Source organism: Rhynchophorus ferrugineus, unplaced genomic scaffold (genome assembly GCF_030347505.1).
Source record: "Rhynchophorus ferrugineus isolate W39M unplaced genomic scaffold, kcgeb_rfMv2 rfM6, whole genome shotgun sequence".
Taxonomy (NCBI): Eukaryota; Metazoa; Arthropoda; class Insecta; order Coleoptera; family Curculionidae; genus Rhynchophorus; species Rhynchophorus ferrugineus.
Window position 1 is genome coordinate 35,590,112 of NW_027472585.1, and position 24,821 is coordinate 35,614,932.

At 31.1% G+C, this 24,821-nt stretch overlaps 1 protein-coding gene across 4 annotated transcripts in view; it reads right to left on the reverse strand.

Moving 5' to 3' along the window:
• LOC143199020 (ribosomal protein S6 kinase alpha-5) overlaps nt 1-24,821 on the reverse strand; it is a 126,963-nt gene that overhangs the window by 78,380 nt on the left and 23,762 nt on the right. For all 4 annotated transcript variants that reach the window (XR_013006323.1, XR_013006322.1, XM_076408736.1 and 1 more), the window contains exons 2-3: nt 19,184-19,252; nt 7,282-7,500 (exon numbers count right to left, since the gene is read on the reverse strand). Coding sequence is in view for 2 of the 4 variants with exons in the window: in XM_076408736.1 (XP_076264851.1) it covers nt 7,282-7,500; nt 19,184-19,252 (288 nt within the window). In the remaining 2 variants the exon portion in view is untranslated. The remainder of the gene's footprint in view (nt 1-7,281; nt 7,501-19,183; nt 19,253-24,821) is intronic.

A 24,821-nucleotide genomic window follows, 5' to 3' on the forward strand; every position in this document is an offset into this window, starting at 1 on the left:
AGCATTCAAATCATTGAATCATTGGCTAAGACTAGCTGTAATTTAATATTTCATTTTTTGTTTCACTACATATACAGTACAAATATAAAGAATTAATGTAATATATTCAGTGCGATGGTTTGACTGATAGAAAACCTTTTGAAGCTATACTGATAAATACCATCAATGTTGATATAAAATATCGAAATATTAAGGTAACCCACTTAGAAGTACATCGAACTGATATCTCGAAGTTGAACAGACCAAAAGAAAACGAAATATTAAACCACAGTCGCTGAAAAATAGAAAGAAGCTTGTAACCAATGTACATCAAAAACATATTGTATTGGGTGAAGTGCAGATATTAAGACCTGTATAGGGGTACTCAGCCGTGAAGATGTTCCAGTGAAAGCAACATCTAATATTGATTCGAATCGATACTATTAGAATAAGGTTTTAAAGATGTAATCTGGCCTATAAAAGTCGCTCTACAGAAAAACCCAACATAAATACAATTGTTGGTCAAATAAAGTAATCAGGTAACAAAAAACCATGTATCATATAATATAGATAGAAAGGGTGTTTTTACGTTTAGTTTCGTTTTAAAGGATTGACAGAATAAGAGGAGAAGAATCCAATAAAGACATTAAAGTACCCCAGAGTCTTTGGGTAAGAATCTAACAAAATCAGATTACGATATGGCTCAATATGCGAACCATAAACTTTTTGAAGACGATGTTGATATTTTCGAACGAAGAAACAGCAGAAAGGTTGGGAATAGAGAATTTTGAGAAATGTATATAAAAAGCTAAGATAATCAGACTTAAAAAATATAACAAAAAAGTTATTTCCAAATCGAGGACAATCAAATCAAGTACACGTAGTTGATTTATAATAGTTCGTCGTAATTTTATTCATTAATAATAAAAATAGATCCGGGCTACGTATTAAGCACGATCCACTTTCAGTCGTAAACTATGGCCGAACAGAAGTTTATCCAAAGATATTTATACCGTTTTAGGTCGCTTATTATTGCCAATAACGTCCATGAACTCAAATTCAGACCCGGTTCTCTGTATCTAGAACGAATTGTTTCCATCCCAGGAAAACGATTCGGGAATTAAGGGCACGAATCGATTTTTCTTTCCCCCCTACCGTTCTCATCCTCCGTGCCGGTAGACACTGAAAATTTAACCGTAAACTACCAAACAAACTTGCCTGGAACATTTAAGGGTCTCGCGTTTCTGCCTAGTGTACAAGGCACACTTGCGTCACTTAGCATTATTAATACCGACAGTGAAAGTGTATTAAAAATATCCATACAAAAATAAATGTTATTGTTATTTAAATTTTGTAACAAAAAGTTATGTAAATTCGACCAGACGACTTAAAAAATCGATCTGAAAAAAAGGAGATAAAAATATTGAATGTGTAAATCCAATATTTACATTATTCTTCTTTTTAACAAAGCAAATGTCGACAAAATCACATCATTTAATATTGTTTGATAATGATTAATTATGAATAAATATTAGTAATATACAGATAATAAACATATTTTAAAAGATCAATGAAATTAACTAAAAAATGTGGAATCATGTAATCTTTCGTTTTAAATAATAAACTGCGGCATGTTTTATTTGTTCAACAACAACTTTGTAACACAAAAAAGAGGGATATTAAATATATTGAAAATTTATGTTGATACAGACTTAATAGAAATAAATAAAACATATTCTTCTTGGCACAGACGGAGTTAATGATAAAGAATAAGAGCTAACACAAATAAGTATGAAGATAATACTTCATAGAATACATATTGCAATGCTATCGACTTTTTCACACCCGTGTTACTTGGGCTTTTGTTAACAAAAAGAACAGAATCTGATTCCAACGAGACTTTGCAACATGTCATAACTTCAACGATTCTATAATAGCGGTTAATAAACCGTTAATAACAAGTCATATATACTAACCACCCTACAAATCGGATTTTGTGCTAATGAGCTTCTTCTAAGGCACGGGATGTTTGTCACCCAACCAGAGGCTAATGAAAAATTACAAGAAAAAAGTGCAACGAAATGAAAAATGCTACACTTACAGGGGAGTAAAAGTCAAAGCTCACATTTTACAAATGTTATATTAAAAAATTATACCTTAATTTCTAAACTTTAAAAATAGAATAAACAGATCTTGATTTATACTGCGGAAACTATTGAAGAATATTTATTTTTAAGGTCATTTCAGATGCTAAACGACTTTTGATCTATTCATTTCAAGTCTAAAGCAATTGAGAAGTAAATATATAAAGAGTTTGAAGTTTACATCACCCTAAAACTAATATACAGTTATTTGCAACCAGCAACCATCGAAATTGTCAACATAACAAGTTGCTGTTGTACAAGAAAATACTAAAACCTCTATGGACTTATAGAAATCATTTATGGAGATATTCTGAAAGAACTATAAGAACAACTTATTCCTCCGAAACCTTCGGATTGTAAATATCAATTCAGAAAATTACAAGATTTGCAAGAATATATGAGGAAAGACTTTACTCCCATGTTAACACTGAAGTAATACAACTCTTGGATAACATACAACTACGATGCACATTCAAGATAACAAAACTCTGTGATCTTGTGTAGTGAGGTGTACAAAAAGGTAAGAACACTGAAAAGTACTACTAATTTTATATTATTATAGACTAAGTTAGGACCAATGAGTCTTCCTATATACCTTAGTAATATGCAAGGACTAGAATATTAATAAATAAAAAAAAGATAATTAATTTAACTAAAATTGGAACAAGCATCAATTGATCTATACGGTAATAATTACATTATTATACATAACATCACAAAATATATAAAACGAGCCTTGTATAACAAGTGAAATCGTCAGGTTCCATCACAAAATCAGGTTTTCCACGCAAAGTACACATTTTTAAGGAAACAAAATGGAGTTTCGAGTTTTACGCACAGCTGAATACTATATTTCGTAACGCGGTGCGTCGTCCCACTTTCTTCGATTTTTCGTCAAAAAACAACATTTAAAGGCGAACCGCTGTAAGATCACCGATTGGAAAAGTCTTTTTCGACGATTCGGTCGTTGTTTCAACGTAAAAAATGCGTTTTCCACGAAATTTGCCTGACGTAACACACTCTGTTGATAATCAAATTATTTCTCTTTAATAGTAAAACTCAGGCATCTTGTTTTCCGTTATGGTAGTGATTTCTGTGTGACTTGTGAAAGTTACATATTTTTGAATCAATGAATAGAATTGATTTAATGCAGAAAATTAAATTCCCCATATAATAAGGTGAATAAATAGAACTAGATTAACTTGTAACTATTGATATATTTTGTTTTTTGATTGTGAGTCAAGTTTTTTCCTAAAAAATAATTGGATTAATTCGAGTTGGTAGTAAACGCTCTGATGCAAATTCGACTTCGCTCTAAATAGTAATTGCTTGACTGTTTCTTTTAGTAATCGCCAGATATACGAATAAATATCCGCCGTTCAAAACAAAAAGCAGGACACCGTCAAGAGCTATGTTAAAATACAACATGCTCATATTGTAAGATTGGACGTTATTCAATAATATAACTTTAAATGTTACCGATTTTGTATCATCATCCGATCCGATTAAAAAAAATTACATAATGGAAATACTTATATTTCACTGCTTGTTGCTCATTAAGTCCAGAAAACTTACAAAATCATGATAAGTTGAACTTTATGAAACAATTTGGAAAGAATATGCCAATCATGGTGTTTGTGTAGAAAATGTTGTTATTTGTCAATTGCTATTCGATTGCAACTTAAAAACAATGATGGGTATCAATTAACAGAAGGCTTTTGTATAATTTAAAGAAGTTGTAACTAAGTTTTTGGGCAGTGTGAACTATAAACTTATAGTGATAGTGACAGAGAAGTGCAAAACTTCAAAACACAACTATCTTGATATTTTACTAAAAAATTGGTTATAATTATCAATATGATGGATGATGGATGAGAAAAAGCCAGGGAAGAAACTTTAAAGATAAAAAGGAAATAAAATATAAACAATAAGCAACTAATATTCCCGTTTTAATTAAAAAAACTACTATAAACTATATTATAAAATAAGTACCATTCAAAAGTTTGGAAAAATCAGTTTTATTTGACATAAAAAAGTACAAGTACTGCAATAAAAATCTTTAAATAAACATACTGTATTAGGGTTTATTAATTTTGCTACCATGCTTATAACAATAATCAACAAAATTACTAGTTTTTAATCAATTGTTCCATATTTTGAAAACCGGCACACCTGTTTTATAACCACAAAGGTTACTACACCACCAATTGGTGATATCTTAGAATTGGCGGTTTTAGCCACAGCTTCTTATTGTATATAGACTACTAATCCTTTAAATATGGGCTAAAAACTTCAAAAATTATTCAGGGTTCACTTATTAAGTGACGTTCAGGTAACAGCCAAATAATTGTTGTAATAGTTACTATAGTTCAATAAGCGCATAAAATAGTAAAAGAGAAACATAACTCTCTTGAACAGTAGAGGAAAGGTTGAAGTTAGGCTTTTAAGCATGGTAATAATATTTAATTTTTCAACGAGAATTGCAAATAATGAAATTGTAATTACTTAGTAAGAAATGAACTTGATCGAAAAGAAGAAAGGGAAAGAAAAAAAAATTGGTAGTGATGAAAGATCGGCACAATTATGAGAATAGTTACAAAGTGAATGGAAGACACTGGACTAATTGGATACCATTATAAGTTAATAAGAAGGTAAATTTTGTGAACATTTTTTTTGTAATTTGGTTTTAATTTGTACTACATATATGTAACTAACTTTAACCAAATGTTGGTCCAAGGTTCGATTAAGATTTGAATTCAATAAATTATAACTTCTATGTTTTATTGTCGTTTTTGTAATTATCTTATGACTTCCAAACTGAACGGTGGTGTCTAATATTATATAGCAATTTTAAGTGATAAAAACTGATATAAAATATAATGTCGGCACTCAAAACGACATAAAATTTAGGTAAATCGATTTAAAATTTAAAAAGTTGGCCTGAGGTGCTGATACAATACATCAAATAATTAGAAAAGGAACACGTTTGAAACAAATCCTATCTTTGGAACAATTATTCTTCGTTGTATAAAAAGAAAGAAAAGTTATTACTCAGATCGAGAACATTTGACTTATATTTTTGGACATTTTTTTCGCATAGATATGAATTAATCAGAATCAGGAATCAATAGATTTTTCTAAGTACTACTTTCAACAACCAAAATCACCGAATCTTTTTAATACCAATCAGCGTTAGTTAACTCTCCGTTTGACCCGCATAGTTCGGATGTTCGGGAATCCATCTCTATCGGCTCAAAACGGAGATGTTGCTCGTGGCTAAACGCGTCAGCTTCACTAATAACAATCGTATTTCTTTACCCCAACTGTGTGGGCTCCATCGTTCTCCATTCGCATAGAATCCCGTGTCGCGAGCGTAAGACGAATTTATTCGATTTCGTGAATGCAATTAAGCAGGAATAGCTGGCGAAATATGGCTGGTGAAATAACGAGGACGGGCATTGTCGTCTTTTTTCTCGACTCGTAAGAAAATAATGAGTTTAAGTTCACTATAAACATTTCAATGAACACAAAGAACGAACGGAATGGGAATTATCCGCATAGTGATATTTTAAAAGGAATTTTCAAATTATAAATAAAAGTTGGAAAGTGGTAAATGCGACTGAGTATTTGTAAAAATGTCGTAATAAACTGGACATGATTGAATGAGTGTTATTCGATACTATTATATAGATACGAGTATATTCAAAATTCTGGAAGAAAGCAAGCTTTGGAAGATTGAATTGCAATGTTGTTCTTATGAAGGTATGATAGTTATTCTTCGAGAGAGCATTAGCCCAATCTATATTTAACTTTTTAACAAAAAGGGTGATTGGTACAGTTAAATGTTACTTAAAACAGTGGCAGAAATTAAAAAAAAATAGACCCGAAAATTCAAAATTTATAATAGAGAATAGTAAGAACGATACATAAAATGGACAGACAAAAAACTGTAATAATTACTGAGGCACTACTCTGATGTGCAGTTATAAAAATCTATGAACAAATAACAGAAAACCATCTAAAGTCAACAATAGATAAGAATCTAACACGATCGCAGAGAGGATTACGAAAATAAAAAAGTATACAAAAACATATATTCTATATAAGACAAATAGTAGATTATTATTCATTATAATTATTTATTCAATAAATATCTGGGACAAAGACAAACTGTAAGAAACACTAAGATATCAAAGACCTTTAAAAGTAAAGCAGAACTAAGAAAATGTGGAAATCTAAGCCTTTATTCATATGTAATATTTATGGATGAAATAATGATGAAATGTCAAATTGAAAGACGGAACTGTATATAGGATATAAGAGTATGAAAAATTAAAATATCGGTAAAAGCTATTGTTGATAATGAAGATGTAGTACTTGTTGTCGGAAGAGATAGTACAGAACAAGGTACTAAGATATAAAGCAAGTAAATTCATTTAAATAGTTGGGAACAGAAAGTGAACATGATTGAAGCTAGCAAAAGTGAATTATTACCAAAACTGGATCATTGAAAAATATATGTTAACTAAAAAAACACACATACTTAAGCTTTTTGACGGAGAAACAAAAATTGTCATCTCTGTCAAATATGTCTCCAAGTCTCACAGTCTCGGGACTTGGATAGAACAGTGTCGGAGATTACTCAAATATTCCACAATACCTCTATTAAAAAATTAGCATATTCATTCCAGAGTTATTTATTTCAGAAGGCGTTGTTCAACAACAGATTGTTTTTTGTTTATTTCTTTGGTAATTTTTATATATGTATAAACCTTGTGTAATTCTCGAATTATATTATTATATATATTTTCTACTATGTTTGCCTTTTATGTAAATATACATAGTTTATATGTTACTACTACTAACTAACTACTACATAATGACGTAACAAAAATATAGTTTGCTTTACTCGAAACTGATGGAACATAAACGCTAGGGAACCAAAATAGTAACAGGCTTATCGTTTAGTTATAGGGAAACCCCAACTTTTAGTAACAATATTTCTCGGTTTGAAATTATTCGACTACATATACTATGAAACACTACATTAATAAAATTGGAACACTTGCATCAGCCACTTTTAAAATGGCAGGAAAAAATAAGAACGTTTTATTATAAACGGAAACCGTTAATAAATACGAGTTCCTTTGGTGCTTACCTAAGATAAGGTGAAGTTTGGCATCAGTCTGAAACGCGTAGTGTAGTGTGATCAAGAATGGGTTATCGCGGATTGCCTCCAATACTTGTCTCTCAGTCTTCGTGTGTTCCGTGGTCTTCTTCTTTTGAACTATGGTGGCCTTCTTCAAGACCTTCATGGCATACAGGCGGCCATCATCCGAACCCCCTCGTTTTCTAACTAGGAACACTTTACCATAAGCTGAAAATAAAATCAGCATTAATAACAAAATCTATTAGAAAGGCTATATGACAAGTTAGGAATTGAAGAAATTAATTCCTTCTCAATTCTCTACGCCGAAAAAAAAATATCCATAGAATAGTATTTTTTTAAAGATTGTTATTGCTCCAGATGTGTAATTAAGATTCGTATATTTAGAATGAAGATGTTAATCAGTAAGAAAATTATTACGAAAATAAGAAAATCTATAATTAATATTAAATTAAATTCTGATAGTTTATTTATCGAAATATATCTGGATTTACAATCAATAATGTCCATATGTGGGTATCTCACAAATGCTACGAAAACTCAATTTTGAGGCAAAATCACTATTTACAAAAAAAGACAGCACTGTGGAGAATTAATTTTAGAGAATCTTATACAGTGAGAGAGTACACTTCTTACAATGGCTGAAAATATATCAATATACTTATTTCTGAAAAGTTTCTTAATAGTACATATGTTACTTTCGTAGCTTTATTTGAAAATATACTAGAAATAAATATTTGAAAAAATAATTTTTAAGGAAATATAATCCCTTGAGACTACACTAAATTGTCAATATCGTTGATTTAATATCAAAGTTCATCAAGGTTTTGTCCATTTGTTTAGAAGATAATTCAGATTCATTTATAAAGTATTATATTATGTCAATATCAATGAATATCACTGATATTTGTTGTTTATAGCCAAAGATATAAAATCTGACATAAATAATCATGTTTGTCACACTGCGTTTGAAGTAGGAAGCAGGAGTAGAAAGGGAATATGTAAATTTGCATAGTTGGTAAAGCTAGTGAGTTTATTTTTGTGAATCACTTTACGCATGCATTAAAATACAAAAAAAAGTTAGTTATGGAATTCAGTTATGGGGATGTTTTGCGAAAAATAATATCAACATAACACAATCATTTCAGAATAAAGCCTTAAGAAGAATTGTAGATACACCCACACACTACTACTATTGTTTTCTTTTTGTTTTGTGAACTTTCTATTGTTTTTAAGCATATATTTTTATATTTTAGGTGAGAAATGTGGATAAAACAATCTTTCTTTTAAACACATAAATGAAGCATTGGAAATATGAAGTTAAAATTAAACATAGACTACATAATTTACAAAGACAGAATACAAGACAAATAGAAGAAATTATGAATTGTCAGTAATTTTGTAAATATTTTTAAGCGATTGATAAATACTAAAGTGGTAAATATATTTTATTACACATTTTTGAATTGTAATATATATATATATATATATATATGTAGGTTAATATCATATCAATATCAAATTAATTTTGATCAAGAAATATTTGAACGATTGAAGTGAAAAATATAGCATATATCATTTTTAAATGTTATCTTTACTCAGTTATGTGAGAAACATTATTAATTTAACAAATAACATGGTCGACCAGTGGGACCACACCAATATATTAATAAAATAAATTCAAAAAACTACTCATTTTTTGCTCATGACATCTATCAAAAAATCATTGAAACATATTGACAGACACTACAGTACAGCTCTTACATAATTATCAACAACATGAACGGTAAAACTCACACTTAACAAGCGGAGATTTAAATGTTTTGTTCGAGATTTAGGCAGTTTGATGGGAAAGTTCGTCGCCTCTCTTAGGGGCGAACGATGGCCCCCGACGAACGCGTCTAAGAGGGGCAAAAACCCCAACCAATTCGCCCACCGGAGCGACCAACGGTTCGGCACGTCATCGCCCGTGGAAGTCGCGAGGTCAAAAATCCCGATGTTACAGCGTAGCCGGAATGATACATATTTCTTGGAAGCAGTCGGGAAATGTTTAGTCACAATCGTCGCCCTGCCATTACGTTCTAATTAATTCCTTATAATTATGCTGTTTGTTCTCGGCCATTAATATAAATATTTGTCCTTAAAATTACCGTTATTAGTGTCGAATAACATTTAAAGAATAATTATCGTTTTGTTCGTGATAGGAAAATTCCCATAAAAAATTAGTTAACTAAAACCAACCAACAAATAACACTTTATATTATTTTAACATTAATGTTCATTAAATTATATATATCATTGTGTAATAGCCTGATAATTGCTATGGTTTCGCAAAGAGAAACTACGCCAATAACCGAAAGAACATCACATAACAAAGGCGATCTGGGAAAAACTTGGACCGATATCAAAGTTTGGTGTGCCTAATTTCGTTCAGGATATCGCAGTTTAGAGGCATGATGTTGAAACTGCCGTATCACGTCCTGGTTGATTGATGGTGGAATTCATCCGAAAAAGTATCAACAATACTGTTATGCAAATACACTACATATAAATTGAAAATAATATTGTTTACTGCTTATATAATTTTAACGTTCTATTTTTAAATATCCTGGATACAGCGGTCACAAACCAGACTAAATATATGACCTATTTAAAGATATTATTCTCATTAACCTTTAACAATTAAAAATAAAAACATTTTAGGTTATAGAAATTTTGTTTCTTATATCGTGCCGCGACACATGTATGCTCACAAGAAAAAATACAGAGACATGATGTAGAAATGTCTTACAGAAATTTTAGCATTCAAGCAATCTTGCAAAACTTGTAAACGATGATCAGACTGTGTTGAATTTTTGCTGCCTAATAATTTGATTGTTTACTTTTTTGTCTATGAGAAGTTCTATGAGAGTTATAAACGTTTCCAAAAGGGTCGTGAAGATTTTGAGGGTGGCGGGAACACGAGTTGTCTTAGCACATCAACAATTGATGAAAACATGAAAAGTACAAAATTTGATTACAAATTATCGCTGATGATGTTCTATGACTTTTTCCTTATGGTAATGCAGATGCTCATATTTCATTGATTCATTTCATTCATACATTTTTAGCAGAAAACAACACTATAAACATGACCCAGTTTCCATATTCATTAGGCATGACCTCAGATAATGCAATTATAAAAATAGTAATGATTTTAATCAATTGTGGATGTGCGTTTGATATAGAGAATAATTTTCATTTTTAGGATAGGATAAATAATTTCCCTTTAATTGCAGAAGATGTGTGAAATTGCAACGTTATAAAACAATTCTTGATATTTAAAAATACCAAAAATATAGTGCAACTAAATTAAGAACATGATTCAACATCAAAAATTTGAATTTAACATTTGATGTGGTTTGGACTATCTCTTCATGATGAACGCAAGCAATTTGTTTTTAAGTACCACTGATGATTTTATTCAAGAGTTGCAAGAACGCACTGCTTGAATCTGCACAGATTTCACAAGATTTAAAGATAAAAAGACACAGTATGTTCATTTTATTTAATTTCCCTTATATCTTACATTATATATGGCTTTAAATTAATTTATTGTTTTTGTTCCGTTATACTTGCATCAATACCCAAGCAAGACGAATGCAGAATAAATACATTAGTATATATTTCCCAAATTAAAATTAAATAAGATTAATCAAAAGTTAATAATAACATTTTTACGCATTTCGAGGTCATCGTGCAGTTCTTCGTTGGTTACACAAAGATAAGCATTGTGAATTTATCGAATAAATTTGTTTTGATAGCATTGGTTTACTAGATGGTACGATGTTTTAGTGCAATCCCACATATTTGCACCCCATGGGTCCAAATAGTCTTTATAAATGACTGCTAAACCAATCGCTAAATATAATGAAATAAAAATTTCTGACAGTATGGTATGTGTTTCCATATCAAACTACTCACAACAATTTCCCAACCTTTATCTCCATGAATGAGGATTACCTGACGACAAAAAATTATTTGAAAATTGACATTTAAAAAATAAATAATGGGGAATCAATTTTCGAGAATCAAACTGAAGAGTCAGATAGTTTGAGGTCAAAAGTCCGGATATCAGTACCGTGGTGGGCTATCTATTTTTAATAAACATTTCCGAATAAAACATCACATTATCGTCGTTATAACAGAACTAGACACGTCATTTGTGTTTTTATCGTGAAATATTTAACGTAATTGGACGTATGACAGACACGGAATGGCGGAGTGTGCCACACATCGACAAATTCTGATACCTAACGCTAATTTTATACTTCATGACAAAACTTTCCCGAATTATATACAACGTATATTAGTGAAATTATGTTGAAGTGTACTAAAAAACACATGTACTTTTATGCTTGTTATTTATTCATCATTTAATGTCCACAAGTCTACAGGTCCTGTTTAACTACAGTCCTACTTTAACTGATTCATTAAAAGCGATTATTCAAAATTTTATTCTCATTATAACAATTTTTTAGAAAACAATTTTGAGACTGTATAACAAATTATAACAAAAAATTAAGATAATATAGTGATTGTACCAATAGTGAATAGGGAAGCCAAAATTGCTTGTAATTTTGAAATTGTTTTATATCGTAAAAATTCAGCCTAAACTTCTATTAAATTTAAACATATTAAGTTATAACAACAACCAGTTTATTTATTAAATTTAGTTCTTACCTCTAAAAACATTTGTTACATATGATTTTCATACAAAGAGGAACAAGCCCAGTGTAATTTTTTAATTATATTGACTAAGGGAATATCTTTTAAAATATAAAGGCATGTCTTTCTTATGGAATCACATTCTCAGTAGTGAAGAAATAAAGTTTTAATCACGTGATCACGTAATTATTATTTAACAGATTTTAACGTAATTCAAGAACATGCCACACATAATTAGTTATTCATCAAGTAGTGATTGTCTCCTTGAAGCCTAGATCTAAGGTTTCAGACCCAACCTTAATAAGCACTTGATGGATATACTTCTAGTGGTTCACTCCATCTATGTTTAAAAGACGACATAATTTTTACATGTTACTTCCAGTGTTATCGAGCAGTTGTATCACTTCAACACTTTTTATATTCACGCAATCTCACTTATGGATGCCCTCATTTCTAATATACAATGGGCAGTTAATAATACTGCAAAGACCTTTGTTTTGATAAGTTTGGATAATGATCCAGACATTGAATTTCCTTGTAAAACTCGATGGTTGCAAACCGTGAGTCCAGACACACTTGAAAATTTGTTTATATAATAATGTTTTGTTGTGGAGTGACAATTTTTTAAGCCTTATACAAAGTTCTGCTCGTATAAAGTAATTGGAGTAGAAGAACTGGAAATTATTGAAAGCGTAAAGTGCAATATTACATTTAAACTGTTATTTCACGCCTTTATCCCATCAAAAAGTTTTTTTATTTAAAAATACAAAGATTAATTGCAACCACTAGGTCACAATAGTTTGAAATAAGTATATATGGCGAATTATATGGCGAATTTTTTGCTGCTAGCGATAATCGGATTGTTGAAAATAAATACCAGGCTTATTATTGTCAAAACGTCCAAATTTGGTCAGAAAATACCAAAAATTATTAAAGAAAAACGAAGATAACACGTGCTCTAATAGACGGGGATATTTCTAGCTCTCCATTGCAAGGGACATCCTGGCCTACATTTTTTCCGTCTCCGCCAATACGCTCGCTAAAATTAAAGCTCGTTTAGTCCCAAACAGACAGGAGCAAAAAACTTAACGAGTGACAAAAAAAACAAACCAAGCGCACACAGAAACTCTCCAAACAGACTGGCATATTTTTAAATGGATCAACGGCAACTAAACACGTGTATAATTGATAGAAAATACGGCGATTTTACTTTTTGGGTCGACATTTTATGCCGATGTAGCACGCAGGCCTAAGGCCCAATTAATAACGACAATTTTAAAAGAAAACAACCGATATATGGTTTCTACAGTTTTCCCGGGCATTTCCTCGTCGGCAATGCCCGTTCTAATGAAATAATATCGTGGAAAAGTCGCAGTCACAGTCCCCGATCACATAAAACAAATAAATTGACATTCGACCGGTAATTACCGTAATTAGAACGAGGAAACATAAACCGGTATATTTGGTTGCATAAGTTCCAGTCGAACTATAAAACATAAAAAATAGATTCGCGTTAAGTAACGGCATAATGAAGGTTTAAATGAGCTTGAATGCGATAAGAATGAGATTTAAGAGTACCAGAAAGCAATGGAGTATTGAAAATAGGACCCACATTTGGATTATTTGTCGACCGGTATCCTAATCGCGTTATCTGTTTAACTGCTGCATAAAAACACGGTTTGCTTGTTATCGGAAGAACGTAGACAATGTTTATAATTTTTAGGGCGAAAGCTTTTATTTATCTTGAGCCACGGCGCCGTATCATATGGTGCCGTATGGTTGTTATCAATTCAAAACTGACAAGAAATGTTTCACTCATTTTTTTTTGCAATATTTTAAATTCAGTTGTAGCGACCTTGAGGCATGTCGAATTTTACATCGTGGTATAACGGTCTACAAAATACCCAGAAATATAATCCCAGATGTTGAACACGGGCGGGGTGCTAGCAGCGCCAACTAGAACCCGCCAATGAATAACTGACAACCCCGAGACGTTTATTTGGGATGTTATTGAAGGGTATTTCCAATCATTCAGTAACCGACCATCGTTTGGTTTAGACGTGCCACCATCGACTGCCCAAGCCTCGTCACTAGGTAACACCGCTGCCATCCGTTTTATCTATTTTGTATTTTCCACATTTTTATATTACTTCAATAAATAACGGTCACATAATGCAAACACCATTGTTTCATTTCGTTTTACCTCCATTCATCGAGTCATATCAATTTACCCTAAACAGTGAAAAATTATATAAAATATTTTCAATATATATACTCCTGATTTAAGTATTTTAATTTAAATGATAAACAAGAACTGGATGATAAACTTGGAAAGGCCAAATTAGCCAAAATAAAACAACATAAGAATAGTACAAATCAAACCACATTAATTAACATCCATTTGATGGCGATTCCAGATAACTAATATATCCAAATATAAATCGTCAATAATAGTAAATTTATTTGAAATTAAATTTAAACGGTCAATGATGTTATAAAAAAATAATAACCAAAAAAGTAAAAACAATTTTAGAAGAATAGTGTTGAAGTTTTAACGTAACCATAATTCGAAATGGTGTCCAGAAGTAGTCAGAACCAAAAAGCCCCATGACAAGATAAATTCGATATTTTAATTCCATGCGGATTGATCAGAGAAAAAATTAACCATATCGAAATATAGTTGATTGAGATTTGAGGGAGCATCATAACTATGAGTCTCTAAAAGTGTCTGATGGGCTTCGCCAGCATATTTCAGTCTTTCACAGAATCAAGATACTGTCAGGTATCTAATACATCAAAACCATTAGTTTCTAACTGTACTGTAAATATTCACTAGGAAAACAAAAAGAAAAATAAAAATAAACAGTACTATTTAATTTTAATGATATTTTAAGTTTAAATATTAAACCAAAACCGAATCTGTCTGCTAAGGTGTTAAGGTGTGCTCAATGTTGTTCGACTAGTCTTGTTTGTATATTTATAAAATTAACACAAAATCAGTTTAAGCACACAAAATTTTTTATTTTACTGCCAAAAGCTTTAGTTATTTTCCAGGAAAAGATTCCAGAAAACTACGCACTTATTGATTTACGCGGCAAAGCCCCAATGTTGCCAACTAATGTCCCGAATGACCATACACAGAGACATAATCGGTTCAAAGGAAACCCGCCAACGATATCGGTAAGTTGGTTCTTGTACGTCTAGTACACGCCAATTTAACTTTTAAGCGCCATTCCTCCAATATATTATTTAATACGCTAATTAATTTCTTCTGGCACAGATGCCATTTCCTCCTCTACTGGGCGTTACCGTTATAAGTTATACCTTTATTTATTAAGAGAACAGTTAACGATTAAAATAATATACTGAAAACTTGTAACCAGTTCATAACGACTTCCTGAAAATCCGCACCAGCACAGGCAATTTCATATTTTTCCAACATAAACAACGTGCCAAAAATACTGACGAATTTATACAAATTTTTTGATCTTCTAGACAACTAATTAATCACTCGATTCGTGTAAATTCGTAGTAAAATTTATAGTATTATTTATTGAAAAAACTCATTAAACGAAATGACTTTCAAAATCCCTGCTTTTCGCAGTATTGCAAATTTATTCTGTCCATGACAATTCAGAAAATAAAACTATTTTAGATATTTTTACACCTATTTTAGCAGGCATAGTAATGATGTTTTTTTGTTTTAATATTAATATATTTAATTACTTGATGGTTTAATATAATTAAGTTTTGTTATTTATTAATGTGCCAATAGTTAGTTTTAGTTTACAACTAATTTAAAAGTATTTTAAAAAAATATCATCCAATTTGAATAACTACAACTAAAACTAAACTTCAGTCAACTTTAGTAAACTATACTACTTTCTTTAAATTAAAAAAAAACACTCAAAAATACTGATATATCTGCACATATTTTAGAGCTTTTAAACAACTATCTGTTCATTCAGTTCTTTAAAATGTATGCTAGCTTCTTAAGGAGATAATCTTAAAAAAAGTATCAAATTATTTAAAATGTTTTATAATATTTCAACTTATTTTCCTGAAAATCATTTCAAAATCAGGGGAATGTCTTCCAAGAGAAATATTAAATTGAATGACTAAGGTATTCCGGTTTTGAATTTGGGCCGGTTGTATGAACGCGAAAGAAAGAAGTTATGGAGTCGTAAGTCACTCATAATTCAAAAACAAATAAAAAATACAGTTTATTTAATTCCATTTTTGAATTAGACGAAGCAAAAAGAAACACAGGCATACAATCCCGAAATATAAAAGATAACCCCCTTTAACCAACGGAAATAATTAAACGTGAGTGTTTAAATTACTAATTAATTGGCTGTAAAAAGATTTTATATTGTATTTATAATTAGTTTTGTGCATTCATATGAACCCTCTCGTATTACGAAAACAAAAGTATCGTTTTTTGACCCATCCTTATATCAACAAATATTTTAAAACCGTTTTGAGCGGAGCTTTACACGTGTCAATATATAAACAAGATAAAAGGTGAAGTATATTGAACCTTCAGAAAAGCATCGCTTATACCTTAAAACGGTTCAAAACCGAAAACAATAACACATTAGCTCGAAAGATAAAACGCAGTAGTCGGGCGACATTATTTTTATTGTTCGTGATTGGGGGGGAATACAAAACAGCAGAAAATGTTCGTTTTACCGCTTGTTATGTAGCTGTTTTCAACAAACAGCTTTTGAGAACAGAGGTGTAAGTAGGTTAGCTTTTGTTTGTTATATTAACAATTCTTATTGGGGGTAAACAAATACCAACTGCACATATATATAAAGGTTCAAGTACAGCGAAAACAACAATCTGATAAATTAAATCTCGTAAATATTATGTATAGCAAGGGACCTTGTCATTTAAACAACGGGTCTATTTGTCTCTAGTTTTAATTTTGTTTTCAGTTCAAAACAAATTGTAGACAACTGTATTTTGAACAAGAATAACTAAAATCAGCTCACAAGCATTTTTGAGGTAACATTTCAAAAAGCAAAAAGATTATTAGGTCTTATTACAGAACTTTCATTATCTATAAATGTTAATATGAGTCAACAGTTATTAGTATACTCTAATTACTATAAATACTAATAAAAATAATCATTTCTAAGGAGTTTCAATTTACACTTCTTCACTAATAAGTATTTATTACCTTTTACAGAAATTTAACTACATTATATTTCTAAAAAACTACACAATTAACAAAACACTATCTATATATATGATATTATATTAAATTATTATTTAAAAAGTCTGCAGTTTGTAACATTGCTATTCGCGATGGAAATTACAAAAATACTCAAAAAAATGGAGAAGTACTCTACTAAAATTACACAGATATTAAAATAAGTATGTATGGTACTCATCTCAATGAGTATTCTAGTGAAAACCTCAACAGATATAATGTAAATCAAATTATTCTTTCAATTTATGCCAATAAGCGATTAAATTTAAAAAAGAACAGCATATTTGTATGTTAATCTAATCTTATCTTAATATCTATTTTAATAGTGAATAGTTTATATTATCTAAAAATATCTTAAAACAAAGCTATCTATAAAATTATAATGTATATTATGTAACGAATAAAAATTAATAAAAGTACTACTAGTGGGTTTCCTCGTACTGGAACATACTTAGCCACATGTTTATAATTATATTATAACAACATAATAGTAAACACGAAATAATAGTTGATGTGAGTCAAATAAAAAGAAAATAAATTAGATTATTAAACAAAAGAGAGTATTATATTAGTATGATGTACTGGCTTAAATGTATCCTAATTTTTACAAAACATTTATTTTAATGCAATATATCTGTTGATTTACTTTTAAAATTACTGTCATTGTGAAATTGATAATGAATCTTTTTATTCTTAAGCAACTTTGGAAAACAATGAAAATTACATAAACAAAGAGAAAGGTTAAATTTGAAGCTCTATAAAGCTGTATACCAAAAGATGCGTTTGATAAGTAAATTGTAAACTAATACGCTTTAGATATATACTAAGCGACTTCTGTGATCATTATTAAAAGATCCAGACCTAGTTAAGGACTACTTTTACAAAAAATGATGAAGACGACTGTTCATAATATGTCAACTAAAAAGTCCCCGGCCTGACACATAGATGGCGCTACTAGAATTAAATCTTATGATTTTTAGATAGCCCTAAGCCTCAAAACATGCGTGTATAATTTATACACGCATGTTTTTGTTTGACAGCTGTCGGATCATTATAGCAGTTTGAGTGAAACAACTTTTGTTATTGTGAAAAAAATTGATAAAAAGGAATTTCGCGTCTTGATAAAATATTGCCTTTTGAAGGGAAAAACACAGTTGAAGCAAAAACTTGGCTTGATTTTTCAACTTGGCGACGAATGAGGAGGTGATCGATGAAACTGAGGCCTACTTTGAAGCAAAGGACAAATCGTACTACAAAAATGGTATCGAAAAGTTGGAGGGTAGCTATAAGCAGTAGTGTATTACCCTTGCAGGGAATTATGTTGAATAAATAAAAATTGCCAAAAAATGGGTTTTTTTATGATAGGCCAGAGACTTTTCAATTGACCTGTTATATTAGGAAGTCAGTCATTTAACTGGTTTTGTTTAAATTGTTTTCCATAAGTATTTGGACATTGCCCTGTCTTGAATATAACAAAAGCCTTTTTAAATATTCTAAATTGTTATAGTGAAAAATTTTGAATACAGATGTAGTTTAAATCTCATTATCGAAAAGGATGTTCAACTTATTTGGTAAAAAAAATATAAATAAATAATTATATTATTCAACGGTTCAACGTTTGAGGTAGATGATTTTCATAAATATTAACTATACACATACTGTACAAATCACTACAAATAAATTATAAAAAAACAAAACATTTCCTATTTGACTATAATATTGTTCATTAATAAATTACCACTATTCGTATAAATAAAAGAGATCTCGGCAAACGAATTTCGAAGCTCCATAACAACCGACGGAAGGTTAAAAACAACATTTTGCTTTTCTCTCGAATAGGTAAATATCAAAAATTATAATCGTATATAAATATGGCACTTGACACCGGAGAAACCAGTTGTGTGTTTCTAAATAAGTTTGATCCATTATGTTACAGCGGGCGGACAAAAAGCATCAATGTTAGCTTACCTCCAGTTCCCAAGACTTTGAGCAAGTCGAAGTGTGACATATCAACACGTCCTACGCCCGATAGGTTTACTGAAACAAAACAAAATCGTTAGTAGAATTCCCCTACGATAATATTAAAGCAATAAAATTATTATCAAAATCAGTTTTAATCAGTATCGCATAAAAAATATAGGGCCAAGTTTAAATTACTAAAATAGAGACACACTGAATAATAACGAGGATTTCGGCAAACGAAAACCTATTCACTAACAAGACACAATAGCATTCAAAATGTTGAAAAATAACCGTCGTTATTTTAGGCACGTTTAGTTACCATTTAGTTAAAATGTACAGGGCAATGAACGGAAGAGACAGATATGGTATAGACCAACAACTCCCTAGTTCATAAAAAAAACATACACAGACTAAGTGTTACCTGTTGTGAAGAAATGTATATTTTAAAGCAAGAACCCCTTTTTTACGGATATCATAAAAATGTACTTAAGCCTGTTTTTAAATATAATGAGAGGTTATAGATATTAATTAAATAGCAATCTAATTTAGTGGTGAAGTGAATACACATCCTGATTGTAAGAATAATATTAAGTCTAATGAAAAGAAATCCATTATTCTTTTAATAGATGGCTGCCATAAATTCTATCTTGTGCTGTAAAAGTCCGATTAATTAACACATGCCAGAGAAAGTTGATATTCCGCCCTAAAAAGCTTATTTGACAGTTTTGTGAATAGTTCACTCAGTGTTGCTTGAGCTCATCTCAATGAGCAAAGAGAAAATATGCTATATGCTAAATATTTTACAGCTCTTCTTCGATAAAACACAGAATATAAGAATGAAACTATGAATAATATTTATTAGTCTGAAACTGTAACAACCGATCAAGCCCAGTTTTGGTTCCATAGATACCATTCTGGTAATTTATCTGTCGATGATGCAACACGCTCTGGTAGAGTAACTATCGAAAAAGTGGATAAAATCACTAAAATGGCCGATATACCTGTTTCTATTGCTAGCTAGCTCTAAAAATAAGCTCATAATCTGTAGATGCTACACAAGACAAGCCAGGAACGTTTCGTTCTGCGTTTGTATGGGCTGTCCCTGGAAGATTTTCAATCCCTGGATCAATTTTTTTACAAGGACTATGAGAGAGGAAGGATGATGGAATTATCTTAAAAATGGCAACAAGTATATCTAGTCATTTGGAAGCTATTAAACGTATAAATTACATTTAAAGTTATAATATACGTATGTTATACTAAATAAGTTAAGGAAGGAAAAATAATAAGGATGATAAAGATGGAAAAATTTGTACAATATATAAAATCATTAGGAGTTAGTTACCAACCAATTCCAAAGCGTTTGAAAACAGGTTTGAAAGAACCTATTTAAAAAAAAGAACGATTTATTTTTGCATATGTACAGCAGCTGATACTATTGTGCTGCTATAAGGAAAAATAAAACAATTGCAAGGAAGCAAACAAACGGTACAAAACGATGATTCCTTTTAATAACACATATTTTTGCTTATATCATCAACTAAACATAAGATGTTCTGTGAAAATGCCTGAATTTATACAGAGTAAATAAAATTTGCGGGAGTTTTATTATTTTATTTCATTTTGAAAGAAAAGGCAAATGTCATCAAAAACTGTGTGTACCTTATGGCAGCTATGCTTCATTGATTTCAACATGTGAAGATTGGTTTCGACATTTTATAGAGTAAAACCATCAATGGGGAAAGCTATCGACTACAATTGATGCATCTGAGCCGAGCACTGCGCGAGAAACAGCCGGAATACTAGTAAAGACACAATAATATTATTCTTCAACATGACAACGCTATATCACGTCTTGCAAAACCGATGAAAACATACTTGGAAACATTAAAATGAGAAATGTTACCCCACTTTCTATATTCTCTAGTTTTTGCTCTTTCTGATTACTACTTGTGCCGACATATGAGTTGTGACCTGTCTGAGTAGCGCTTCACTTCTTATGAAGATACCAAAAAGGACCGATTCGTGAATACCCTGAAAATATAAATCGTTCATCCGAGATGGAATTCGTAAATTGCCAGAAAGGCATAAAACTTAAAATTACAAAAATCCTTTAAAACTAATTTACAGTCCTAATATTATATGACGTCAAACTACATATTGTAAGATCAGACATCAGTCAACACGTGAAACATCATGGAAACGTTATGGATTTTATTTTAATATAATTTCTTTTTTAATTACTTTAATAAACTCTAATTGTTAAGCTTCAAAGCATATAGTAAGTCTGCAGGCGAAGGAAAAAGGAAGTATGTAGTAAGTGGCATAAGTGGTAGTTGAAATACGGACCAAAATAGTCTACGAAGACCTGCGTTCAAATAGACAACGTTACAACATTTGCAAAAATTTACATGAGAAAGGCTTAAATAAGACATCCTACCCTAAACGTCGATTCACCGGACATTGCACTTTCTGATTTCTCGCAGAAAGCACATTAACTGTCTTAGTCACAGTGACAGTCTCCCGTACGCTATCTACAATTCAGTAAAATAAAGACTGTATCTCATTCTCTACATACAATAAGAAATACAGAATCCGTGTTACTAAAAGGAATTGTTATATTAATAAAAAATCACAAGGTACAAACTGAAAAATACGATTAACAATTATCGATTTATCTGGAATATCTTGCTTACAAACACGTGTACCTTAATAAGGCCGTCCGGCCCACCTGATGCCCGTATAATCAAATCGCGGACCCTTTTTTTGTAGAAAACGACTACAAAATCTTAATGCCATTAAGTAAAAACTTAATTAAAACCCACCCGACGCGATCGCTTTCCTCTCTGGCCATTAATTATATTAAGAGAATATCGATTTCGATAATGAATTAGTGAATAGTACCGGACCGATTATAATTAAGAAAAAAAGAAGGGTCTCCACCGGCCGGACGCGACTTCTCGTTGCGGATTTACCACGGCTCAATTTAATTACATCGTTGCAGTACCTAAAGTTCAACGCTCAATTGTACAAGACTCTTAATTGGCTACTGAGATAGTACTGAATTTAATTAGACTTAATTACCGCGATAATTGATTAATATTGGACCCGAAAAAAGCGGTGCCGCTTTTTTTCCGGTTGTAAATTTGCACGTTTTTTTGTATTAAAATTGAAAGAGGACCTTTCGAGTGTATCCTTTTACCATTTTCTTCGTTTTGATCAATTATCTTGTGGCGTTTCTCAAGAAAACCCGTTATTTCGTCAGTGTATCCTGACATACTTGAACAAATCTTCAAACCATCTTTCATGTTAATGTTAAACCACAAAATGTTTGATGTAGTGCTTGATTATATTGGAAACTCAAATCAGTAGTATTTTCTAATGACTCTATTAGTCAATCAAAAAATATATTTAAAATCTTCAACTACACACCAATGAAACAATATTTAAGCCGGCTTGATGGCACAGTGGTAAAAGCGATAGGACGATCCTCCTACTGCTGTGATTGCCGCGGGTTCGAATCCTGCTGGGGCATGGTCGTAAATTTATGTTTGTGATTGTTTAAAATTTGTGATTGTCCAAATCCAGGCAAGAATGTAAAATCCGACAAGGACAATGATCCCAGTTACGCCAGTAACCAGGTTGGGTAAGACCGGATGTGTTCTGGGATAATTTTTAAAGTCGGTCACTCGCCAGTCGGTAGGTTTAATGCTGAGGACCGTGGTTCGGAACCCACGTTAAACTGTAGGTCCAGTCCAGATAAATCCATAGTTAGTAAAAGGAGACTTTAAAATATATTTAAAAAAAACAATATTTACAGAAATTACGCTTATATACGGCAGGCAAAAAATAATTTTGGTTTTTTTCAATAGACAGCTTTAAACGTACCAATTTCTAGTAATACTTATTCATTAACGTCATGCTACAACGTACTTAAAAGTAATAGACCATAGAACATTGTAGATATAGAGGTAGTGGCATTTCTTTACCCAAAGCATCAAACTTACAAACGGTTGAATTGATTATATTTCACCTGGATTATTGAAAGAACTGCCACGAAAAGCATCATGTTAGCAATCAAGTTAACAAAAAAAAATTAGTACCTGTCTGAGGCTGAAGCACGTTCTGGAATGTTTTAAGATGACACAAATAATTATATTTAAAAAAAACCTGATAAACCGACAGAACTAGTTGATCTTACACGCCCATCTCGACGCTACCTACGATATCCAAATTATTTAAGAAACTGCTATTAAAACGTGTTATACCCATTATAAAAATACTAGATCTCAACGTTTGGATTTCGAAATTACTACTTAACAATCGACCAAATACATAGAGTAACAGCAGTTATTGAAGCCTATTATTATTATTCCTGGATGTCTGGCAACCTTGTGGTAGTCAACAAGTCGACATATAGACTAGCGATTGGAAAATACAAATTTGTCCATGTTAATTTTGCGTTATGGTGAAATGACAAAAACCTAATTATATCACTTAGATGCCAAAATTTTAAAAATCAAAGAAATTGGTTTATTTATTTGGACTCATGATGTTGAAATATGGGGTCGCACTAAAACATCTAATTAACTAGTGATCCAACGATGTCAAAACAAATTTCTTCGATTAATTACCAATGTTTATCGCTACGTAACCAAGGAAGAACTACACTATGACTTTGAAATCAAATGGATTAACGAAGTTATTCAAGATTTCGCCTTAAAACGTGAAATTACATTACTAAACCATAGCAACGTAGAAGCAATATAGCTACTGGACAACGCCTAGAAAATTAGAAGATTGAAGGGAAGCAAACTACATGCACTTGTGTAGTGTATAAGTTTTTAACCTTAAATTTAGCTTAAGTAGTCTAGTTTAATTTTATTTTGGGAAATACACTCTCGTATTTATCCCACATTTGTCCAGCTTGTATATTAATTAAAGGGCAACAGAACAGATAGTAATAAATTAATTTTATAAATTAAGATTGTATTAATAATATCTAACGTAAGATAATAATTTGAAAATTTCAAAAAAACAAACTTTACTCAGTCAAAATTACTACGCTTCAAAAATGGATATTTCAGGAGGTTATTATTCTTCTATCATTAGTTTGTCCAGTTTCCTTCAGGACATTCTGATGTTAAAGGTGAACAGGGCCCTAGTCAACCAATCTTTGGCAAAGTCGATAAAAATCTAAACTATTCGAGATATAATAACGTCTCTCGATATCGGTTCGGCGTTTATACAAAACTGGACGCCAAAAGAAACTCGATACTTGGGTTCCACAAAGATTAACAGTGAAAAATTTAGTAGTCCTAATTTCTAGGAAAGGCGCTGTCAACACGACAACTCTAGGCCACACACATCTTTAGAGACCAGGCAAAAACATTCTTAATAGAGTAAAGTTGGCTTCAAAAATGAGGATCACTTGATTCAGTTTTTCTCCCAAAAGTTCTATAGTTGCGGAATTATTACAAAAGTGGCGAAAGATCATCAAAGGTATTAAAATATATCAACGATTAGTGCTTGAAATGTAAATAAATATACCGAAATTACTTTTTCCCCAAAGCATTATTATATAATTGTAATTTATTTTTAAAAATCAGCTTTATAGGCTTTACCATTTACCAACCTGGCATGC